Source organism: Branchiostoma floridae, chromosome 2 (genome assembly GCF_000003815.2).
Source record: "Branchiostoma floridae strain S238N-H82 chromosome 2, Bfl_VNyyK, whole genome shotgun sequence".
NCBI lineage: Eukaryota > Metazoa > Chordata > Leptocardii > Amphioxiformes > Branchiostomatidae > Branchiostoma > Branchiostoma floridae.
In genome coordinates, this window is record NC_049980.1 from 25,177,152 (window position 1) to 25,187,618 (window position 10,467).

The window sequence follows — 10,467 nt, forward strand, 5'->3', positions numbered from 1 at the left end:
TCAGCACACAGCTCCTTCGCCGAGCACGCAGCCCATTCGCTGTGAGCACACAGCTCATTCGCCGAGCATGCAGCCCCTTCGCTGTGAGCACACAGCTCATTCGCCAAAACAGGTTTTGTCCCAATGGTCCTTCGTAATGACCAGATACTGAATTCAAGTAATAACGACTACGTGAACTGTCAATGCAAGAAACAAAGCTTAACGCGTTGTGTGTTCGGGTTTATAATCTTCAAGCAGATCTTGCGCGGCATAAGACAGTAACGTTATCATATTAAAGCTGGGGAAGGGGTTAAGCCGGCAGAGGAGTAAATTGGCCACTCTGCCGGCTAAACCCCTTCCACAATATGATGACTGTCTTATGCCACGCAAGATCTGCTTGGAGATTACGGGTTTAGGCTTATAACCATGCTTATAACATTTTGTAGCAAGAGAGTCCGACATTCGGCCAGCGCACGATTCGAATGTATCGTATGCCACGGCGAATGCACTGCTACTTTTACTATGCCGATCAGATGGCTGCCTGACCATCATTCAGTGAGTTGGAAATAACGGAAGGTGCTGTAACTTCGGACGTAAATTAACGAGTTCGACATCGAATTGTATCAGTGTCAGTTGTCTAAAAACTGTTGCGTTTTGACTAATGATAAATGAGAGTGGTGGTGTTTGGGAATTTTCCGTTCAGGAGTTTACTTTACATCATCTGTGCACGATTTACACCATGAATCTCGGCCGGTAAAACAGAAAATTGTTGTTGTAAATATTGCGTTCCACATTGTTCCATTCTAAATAGGGTACCCTAACTTCGGATTACAAATACCTCTGTTTCTCTTTGACTCATTGGAACAATTTTAAGAAAACAGAAAGAAGAATTTTGTGTCAACTAACTTCAGCTTCCCTCTGGTTCGTATTTTTGGACCGTGCGTAAATTTCCGCCAATGCAAGGCCCGCTGTAACTTAGCGATTGTTTACGCCGCTTGTTGCATTCCAAGTCACTTCAACGCTGACGATCTGTTGCTTCGTTTGGCGATGAGAGTAAATACTTCATTTCACACCCATGGCTCTTGAGTATGAGCGCACAAAATGCCACAAATTTGTTACAAGAATGCCGAAAGTGTCGGCAGGCATGTTAACACCGGAAACAGATATGCTGACCCCTGCACGGCACCGCATGTGATCTCAAAGTATGCGGCAAATCCCTCCATCAGTTCAGTGCAAAGTCATTAATATATTTGAACCAAATCCTCGATTTTTTTGGGGACCGCTAGCTGTGTTTTACTTGGTTTATTTTAGGGCATGCAATGAGAAATTCACTTTCAATTATGTTCGTGTTATGATGCACTCAGCGATTTGCATATTGTCAGATGGGCGGGCCGCGCGCTGACTTCAAAGCCTGTCGCGAACTTTATGTGAGTCTAAGGTTTCATGCAGACATGAGTTTGCTACATCAATGATCCAGTCGCGTCGTGTTTCGTCAGCCGGTCACTGAGATTTTTCAAACTCAAACTTATACGACGTGTATAAGCTAGATAAATGCAATTTTACCGATTTGCGAGTCCTACTTGACTTATGTACAGCGCGACCAGAGGTACCTGCACTGTTGTAGGTACATTTCGAACAGCGGTCAACAGATATGTCCGTGACGTAACTTCGGGAGGGCGTTCGACGCCACGATTACTTCGTAATTTCAGGTCAGTTTGATTGCCAGATAAACTCCCCAGTACCCAAGTTATTGGTGTTTTGTATAGCTTTATGCCTCATGTCTAAAACAACTAAATTTGCAAGGTGATTGTTGAGTAAGTTAAATGTAAGAGGCGCCACTACACAGTGACCTTGTTTCGAACGTAGCCATTTTAAATGCTCAAATTCCTTGGTTACGCAAAAATCGATTATTGTACACAAAACCGTGTTTCATCCAGACGACAGCTGTGTGCATTAACTTGGGTTCTTCGCGATTTTATTCAGCACTATTGATGAATACAAACATGCCTCATTTCTGCATAAAGGGACAATCAAAAATTAATCCGAAGTTACAGCACATCCGAAGTTACAGCACCCCCCGTTATCTGTGTTCCGTTCTACAGCACAGGTAATGATGAATTAACCCTCAGTGTGTGTGTTGACGTGTGGTTTGTTTCATGTGTATAGACGCTAGTCATGGCTGAATGGGCGCTGGAAATGGGTCCAAATGTTGCTGTGCCCCGCCCATCTCCTCACCCCTCCCACCCCTGAGGGCCTGAACCTGGCCTGAGCCATAGCTCCATCCAGCAAAGCGGCTTCTTGTGATGATGCAGATGCTGGTTGAACTTGTGTATGGACTCTACATGTTTGTCCAGCAATGCTTTATTTCTCTAATGTTATATAGCGCTATATGATAATACCAGAAGAAGAAAAAATCGTAACGTTTATTTCATGAAGCAGTTTTTGTTAACGATAAAGGAGAGCGGCCCAAACTTGAAATTCTAATTCCTAGCTGACCGAAGATTCTACTCTGCTGTTCTCAATTTAATTTTCCCATCATTTCACATCATAGGGATTCACAGATAACTGTTGCCACACTTACTGAGAGACACTCAACACTTCTGATGTCAAGTCTTAAGTCTGTTAACGTTACCTCTCAAACATCCATTTGGGATGACACAGATGGTTTGCTGGTTGAAGTTTTGTATGGACTCTACATGTTTGTCCAGCCATGATGTCAGCCATATACTCTAAGTCTAACGTTATATAGCGCTATATGATGATGCCAGAAGAAGAAAAAATCGTAACGTTTATTTCATGAACAGAATTTTTTAATATCAATAACCATTATGCACCGCATTACCAATGTGTTCCATTGTTTCTGCACTAGCCCCCAGCCCATTCTGCAGCCAGTGTTTTGACATCAGCCATTGTGTCACACATCATATCTCTTCTGTCGTTGATAATTATATACTTATGAGGCCTAGGGGGAAAAATGTTGTGTTTCCTGTTTTGCTACCTATCCTAGAAAAACCTGCCGACCCTAGAATGTTTTGGGTGGCCAGTGGAGTCACATACCTTTCAGCCTGCTTCCTATTGAAGTAGATACAGACTGCTTGTCCCATCTAATAAAGGATAGATGTATCTATTATTACCCGACATAAGTCAAGTCAAGTATCCGTCGACAGAAGAGCACTTTGAACAGGGACAGGGGGCGCCACTGAGACCTGTGTATAACTGTGTCTTGTCACGTGACGATGTCCATCAAACGTCACGTGACAAAGAAACTCCAAGATGAGACCTCCGGGTTGACAAAGAGACAGAGTTCGTCTCGAAAGCTTCCCCAAGCTAATTGAACTTAAATTGTGTGTATGTGTTTAAATCTTTGCCAAAAGTAAGTCAAGTATCTATTATCCACAGAATTAAAGTTTTAAAGAAAAGTGTCCTCATGCTTTTCAGTTTACTTTGTTCAACTGTATTGTAATATGTCTCACTAGAGTTTTGGCCAGCCTAAAATTACAAGAAAAAATCCCTACCTACCAACCCTAATTTTTTCTGAAGCTGAAACAGAAACAGGAAACACTTTTCCTAGGCCTGATCATGCAGACTCTACACATTCAAGAAGTTAATGATGGACCAAGAAACATGTTTATGAAACGTTACATGCCTTCCACACACAGCAGACAATTCATGTGCCCACAGCATGTTTCACACCATATTCTACCAGGTTGTTATTCCAGCTACAGTTGCACCATTAATCTAAACAGCCTAGTCTGCTTCGGTGATGTATAAATCAACTACTGTATTAATAGTATTATATCTGCTGTCAGCTCCAATGGAGTATTGTTTTAGTTTGTGTAACTCAAGATACTGTTGATGGATTGGTATGACTTTTGGTATGTAGGTAGGTATTGAGGTGCCTTAAGAATACTGGTGAAACTTGGGCCCCCTAGCTTTTGCAGGTACGTAACATTACAGGCTGATAGCCTTGTTGAGTGTAGAATGGTATAGTCCAAAGACAGGTGACTTACAGAGGTCAACAGGCCATGGGTAATTTTGGACATGCATAGAACCAGTTGGTATTGCCATGGGGAAGGTAATGTTACTGTAAATGCATTTAAGTTTGTGGGGATTTAATTTTGCGGTAGCGGGAAAAATGACTTTTCGCAGTGGTTTTAAGTTCGCAGTAGCACCATGCACTGCCATGAAAAAATATTCGCAGTGAAGCGGCTACCGCAAAAACCATGAATATTAAACAACCGCAAAAGCTTTTGCATTTACAGTACTTAAAGCAGAAGGACTACCCAGTGGTTCCCATGTAAATTACAAAGTTACATTTCTCAACAAGGACACCAATCGTGGATGCCCTTGTCATGTTTGTGTGTCTTCCATTGACAATTCCAGGCTTGTCAGTTGTAACCAGGGACCAGTCAGCATGGCAGAACGACCCTCCAGTTTCAGCTGGGTGATCCAAGGAAAGCTGTGTGCTCTGGCGTTCCCCCATCGGGCGGAAAACATTAGGTTAGTATTGCAAGACCACAGTCTGGCCATGATCTGGTCATACAATATTGGTGTCAGAGAAACAACACGTTAAAGTTTTTGGTACCCTGAACTTTTAATACAGACATTTATTTAAGCTATTACAGACTATTGGTTTGCAATGGTCAACAGGCTTGAGGAAGTCAAAGCCATCGGCAATAACTCAGGTCATTAATATCCCATATACTACCCACTTTTTGCAGGGTTCCCATTGGTCCAAAAATACAGGCATAGGACTCGTTCTCAGAGTGTTGTCCATGATTTGTGATTAGAAGATTTTACAACTCTGGGAACGAGAGCCACCAAATACGGTGGATGAACAAAATGGCGGCAAGTTTGAAGACACGTTTGTACATAGAGATAAATCGCAAACAGTGACGTTACAGCAGGTGCAGAGGGTGGTGATGAGATTCTATTGCCTGGCCACACAGGTTTAGAAGGCAGGGAGAGCAGCAATCCGACCCAACCAGCAAGATAAATGGCGGCCGGATGAACAAAACCTCAGCGGCTCTCGTATGGGCTACAATATTATGTAACAATGCGAATGTGTCCTCTAGAGTCGTCACGGCTAGGTATCAGACAATATCTATATGATAATAACGTTAATGATCCGCTAAAATCCTTTGTATATATTGTGTATATGGTGCCATAACTTATTCAGTGGTTATAGAAATAGGCCATGAATTATGGCACCATACACACCTTGGGGCGGGTCATTAACCCATGGAGGTTGTTCAGCCTCCTTGATTAACCCCATATTCTTGCCCGAGAGCTAATTACAGGTAACATAAAAGGGGAAAAACAAATAGTGCAGAACAGTGCACAATGTGCCTACTCTGGTCTAAAAACTAAGTTATTGGGTGAGAAAGTGGATATAATAATTATGAACAATAATTAGAATAATGAATATAATATATGTGCATGTAAAGTCTTACAGTATATCTGGATTGACAGTTAGGCCATGTGATTTGATTATATGGATGACATCCTCTGAACACCCCTAAACTGATGTGAGTGTTCCAATAAAAAAACGTTTGGCCAAAGTAAAAAGTTGCCTTCATTATAAAATCTTAAGTGGTCAAAACCACTGGGTTATGGACCAAACACCCTGCTGTAACAGCATAGGACCCCTAATTGGGATACTTAACCCACTGGGGACACTGGATCTCTGTGCACCCATGCCCTACTTGTTCACTGTCCCTTGAACTGTGTAGCTTTTTGATTAATTCCCCATTGTCTTCTGACAATGCCCACTTTTCAGTCATTAAGAAATAATACTGTGGCACTAAACCAACCTGATTTGTTCATACCTTGGTTGTTTGAGACAGTATTGCGATAAAACGTCCTTGATATATTTGATCACTTTGCAGCTGCTTTATACGATTTACAATATGGTCGGAAGCTTTTTTTTGTTTGAAAACAGACGAAAATCGATGCGTGCGCGGATGTCATCCATATAATCAAATCACACGGCCTTAGCTATTTTACATATTCAAAGTTTGATGAAGTAGGTTATTATCATGTCACATGCAATTCGTTAGCCTGCAAGCATGAATTGGCATTATTTGTAAGGACGTCCGGATTGCTGTAGCCTCACGAAGCTTTCCACAAAATCGTCTTCCGGGAGGGACGTAAAACGGGGGTCCCGTGCTCGAGGAGGTGCCTCGACCACGTTAAACAGCCTCATTACCCTCACTTTGGGTACCTACTGGCTGCAAAATACACCCGATATTATTATTATTAGATATTGGCTCCACAATTTACAGAATCAGTGATGGGCTCTTTTTAAAAAATTTTTCCCCAGATGGTTGTACAAGGAAGGTGTTCGTCACCTGGTCTCCCTGACCTACAGACTGCCCCCTGTGGACAGCTGCCCAAACCTGAACAGTATCCACATGAAGATTGAGGACTTCACTCCTCCCACTATTGAACAGGTGGACCGCTTCATCCACATAGTGGAGAGCAACAGTATCATTGGAGAGGTGAGAAATGTTCTCTGCTTCCATGTTAAGAGTTTTGGTTTGATTTTGATTTGATTTTATTTATTTGCACATAAAAAAGGGCATGCATACAGTAAAGATAACTGATTGATAAAAAAACAGTGCGGGAGAGAGGTAGAAGCCAAAAAGGCTTATGGGAGACCTCCTCCTAACAAACTATTGAACACAAATTCAAATGAGGTAATTTAAATGGTATACAAATGATAACAAAACATAAATGTGAAAGGAGGTTTGATTTGCTTGGCTGTATAAAAAAGATACAGCCAGGGCTACCCAACTATCTGGATATCTCACCGAAAAATGCCAAATTGTGCAAAAGAATTGATTCAACTTGTGCCAATTTCCCCATGCGGTCACTTCGACATGTGGCGCATTTGTGTATGAAGCCTAGATGTGCAGGCTACTGGAAATCGCACTGAACTACAAACTGATGATTAAAAATGCTTAAAAAAGAGATTTGCAGTGATAAAGGATGTTCACTTTTGTCCCAACATAGGTAAGGCATTCTGAAATATTTCAATTATGCTGCTTTGCACCATTTTGCGCCCATCTGAATTGCAAATTCACAAAACCTCCTGTTTTGCAAATAGTGTCATAATTTTTGCTAACACTAACATTATACCCAATACAAAGTGATATAATAATCTATAACATGACTACATGTATGTTTACAGGACATCTACCTTAGAGTTGCCTCAGATTTATCTGCAATAAATTCGATGTAGCTGATAATGTTGCCATGTTTGTCATAATGTCATGTGTGTTATCCCTGTTCTCAGGCTGTTGCAGTTCATTGCCAGTGGGGCAGGGGGCGCACAGGTACCATGATTGCATGCTACTTTGTCAAGACAAGGAAAATCTCAGGACAAGAGGCCATTGAGGAGATCCGACGCATCCGTCCAGGCTCAATAGAAACCTATGACCAAGAGAAGATGGTGATTCAGTATTACCAACAGTTAAAGTCCAGAGGGGAGGTTTAGATGTGCATCTAACATTACATAAGCCAATACAATCATGCCAACCCTTCAAAATTCTACAAGTAAAGAAATTAAATACGTAAGAATTCAATGAGAATGGGTAAATGAAAGAGTTATATTTTCATCTCAACTCGCTAAATGTGCAAATTGTTAGTTTCAAAGGTAACAGTTATTCTTGCTAAATAGGAAATTCTCTAGTACTTAACCTCTAGTACCCAGCACTCCACGGTTGCCAAATGGCGCCAAATGTCTTATCAAGGAAGGGACTAAGGGGACAAGGTTCAAGAATTAGCTTCCAACTTGTCAGTAACATTTGTTGCATAACAAACTTTGCTCCTTTGTGTAAGAGATTTGTGTTAATATTAAAAGGTACAGGAGGAGGCAGTGGAGTACGTCTTTCTCAAGCTAACATAAAGACCACACCTTGCAAGTTCTACAAAACTACAAAGGTGAAGAAAAAATCAAACAAAAATGACCTTGGTTTATTTGTTTTTACAATGTTCAATGCATGGAACGCATGGAAATCAATACAGAGGAAAACTGGTGCTTCTCTGAAAGCCTTGTTCTTTTGAATTTTGCATAGACCATGTTGATTTAGTTATATGGATGACATCTGCACATACATGTATGCATGCATTGATTTCCAGCATTTCTAAAAAAACATTTTGTGCAAAGCTTCAAAAAAATTTAGTAATCATATGCTGCAAGTTGAAAAAGTATCAGCAAATGGATACTAATGTCATAGAAGGCCAAAGTCAATTCCAAAGTCAAAGAAGATTTGAAAGAACAAAAATGAAGAATTCTCTGTGTGTTCAACCCTCCTGACCACTTTTGGTAGATTTCATAATGAATTACCCTTTTTTTTTTTTTGAACTTCTTATTTGCACTCACTCATCACTTTTTGCACTCACTCCCAGAGGATGTCAACCGTGTAATCAAATCAACAAGGCCATACAGAAGCGGAATGATTGGTAATTGTTGTGTTGTACTAAAAGTGATAGATGCATGTAGATAAAGGATTGTTCATGATTACGGGGAAATCGTGTATAATTTCTTTGGAAACTATAGTGTTACTCCTGTGGTGCTTTAATACTTTCCATTGTTAACATTTTTGACTACCTCAAGATGTTAGAAATGTGTTCAAACCATAACCGATTATATTTCACTCAGTCATGTCACATTTCTGATCAACATAGTGAAAAAGGAAGAGTGAGTCTGTAGGTGTGATGAACCATGTCAAAGTTGCTGATGGAGTTTGCCCATACCAGGGAAGGGATAATGCTGGGCTATGCAACATTGAGCTGTCTAAAGGCAAATGTACCTGTATGCACCAGATTCTGCTGTGTATATGAAGGCATAGGCTATCCCTACCTTAAGAAGTTTGACACGTCTTCAGGTCAACCTGAATATATTTTATCAGAGTATTACAAGCATATAGCATTACATCGTTTTACAGCATTATATGCAATGATCTTTTTTTTGTAACTACTAAGGGTAGTGTTTGCATGGTAGCTGTGCATCTTATTTTTGTACCTTATGTGTTGTATTCATCCATGTGCTAAGATCACTTTTGTGCGATAGTAGTGTTTGCAGCTATCTTAAGAGTTTGTAGTTTATCTTGCAATCATTTGATTATGTCATAATAAAGTTTGAAATGTGAAACTACGAGCAATTCTTTAGCAATTAATTAGAATTTCATATAAAAGAAATACCGGCAAGTAAGGGCGCGGTCACAGAGGTCGTGCGATCGTCATACGATCGCTAACTTCGGGCATTTTGGAGGACTGAAAATGTGCGTCTCCTGCAAAGTTCAACATTCTTCGTACACAAAATGCTGTTTTGGATCCATGTTGGTGGTTGGTCTGTCACGACCTGCTTATGAAAATCTTATGGCATCAAAATCGTACGACGATAGCACGACCTAAGTGACCGCGCCTTAAAGTAGAGCGTTGGCATCTTAATTGTGATCTGTAAGACGTTAGGTGCGTCAGCGGGGTGCGGACATGGCCGCCCCGGCCCGAGGTAGGTGAGGGGCTGGGTCGGCCGGTCACGGTCCTGCAATTAATCCTGGTCCTGTAATCACCGACTTGGCTCACCTTTTCACAACCTGCGCGGCCCGGCATCTGGTCCATATCAACCTCGGGGGGACACGCGTCTGTGATGGCGCGCTCACGTGCATTCATCGCAGGTCGTCATACGATGTTCATTTCGTAATGAGTAATGATGGTAGATTAGCGCACTAAATGTATATAGCTTGTAGTTGTTAGTTATACGACGTGTAATTTGCCATACATTGTACCCTATGCAGTCGTTAATAAACTTGACTTGTCTTAGGCCCCGTTCAGGCCCAGAACAAACGGATAGAAACGTTTGATTTCTTTGCATCTTGAACGGGCCTAAGATCCTTCTAGGCGGTCAGTTCTGCCTACTTGACGATCTGATCTTAGGATCTTCAAGTAGGCAGAACCATCCGCCTAGAAGGATCTAAGACGTACAGCCTTTTCCCAGGCAAGACAGCTGAAGGCCCATCCGTTTGCGATCACAGGACGGATGTGATGGGGCCCTTACAGTGACACAGAGGTCTGTTACAGGACAATTTACTGTAGGATTGGTTATCATTACGTCAAGCACAGGGCCAGATAAGCTTCTGGCATTTTATGTCAGGCTGGATGGCTGTCAGAAACCTTTGAAGATAGAAAATCTATACGATCAGAAAACATGATATGCAAAAAAATTAATAGTTCAGCCACGAAGCTTTCTATGGAGACTAACCGGACCTTCGTCTGAACGGTGTTTTTTCCATCATACTTATGAGGGAGTCTTGACTATTACATACCATAAGAAATCTGAACCTGACAGAGTTAATATGCTGCCTTCCAAACGATGTGCTGTATGATACTGAAAGGTTGACCGAGATCGACCCGCTCTAAGGTTGCGTCCTCTGACATAACGCCTTGTTCTTTCTTCCGTCTTGGATCAGCCGAAACCCCGTG

The 10,467-nt window shown here is 41.5% G+C and overlaps 1 protein-coding gene across 3 annotated transcripts; it reads left to right on the plus strand.

The window, feature by feature from the left end:
• The first annotated feature begins 531 nt into the window (after positions 1-531).
• On the plus strand, positions 532-8,109 carry LOC118410135 (dual specificity protein phosphatase 23-like). 3 transcript variants are annotated; one of them, XM_035811664.1, is made up of 5 exons: positions 532-546; positions 2,061-2,086; positions 4,363-4,479; positions 6,302-6,479; positions 7,277-8,109. In XM_035811664.1, the coding sequence occupies exons 3-5, from the start codon at positions 4,394-4,396 to the stop codon at positions 7,475-7,477; spliced, it is 465 nt and encodes a 154-aa protein (XP_035667557.1). In that variant the 5' UTR covers positions 532-546; positions 2,061-2,086; positions 4,363-4,393; the 3' UTR covers positions 7,478-8,109. The 3 variants fall into 3 exon arrangements, with proteins under 3 accessions (XP_035667557.1, XP_035667556.1, XP_035667554.1); XM_035811663.1 differs by lacking the exons at positions 532-546; positions 2,061-2,086 and adding an exon at positions 2,158-2,308; XM_035811661.1 differs by lacking the exons at positions 532-546; positions 2,061-2,086 and adding an exon at positions 2,271-2,323.
• The last annotated feature ends 2,358 nt before the right edge of the window (positions 8,110-10,467 follow it).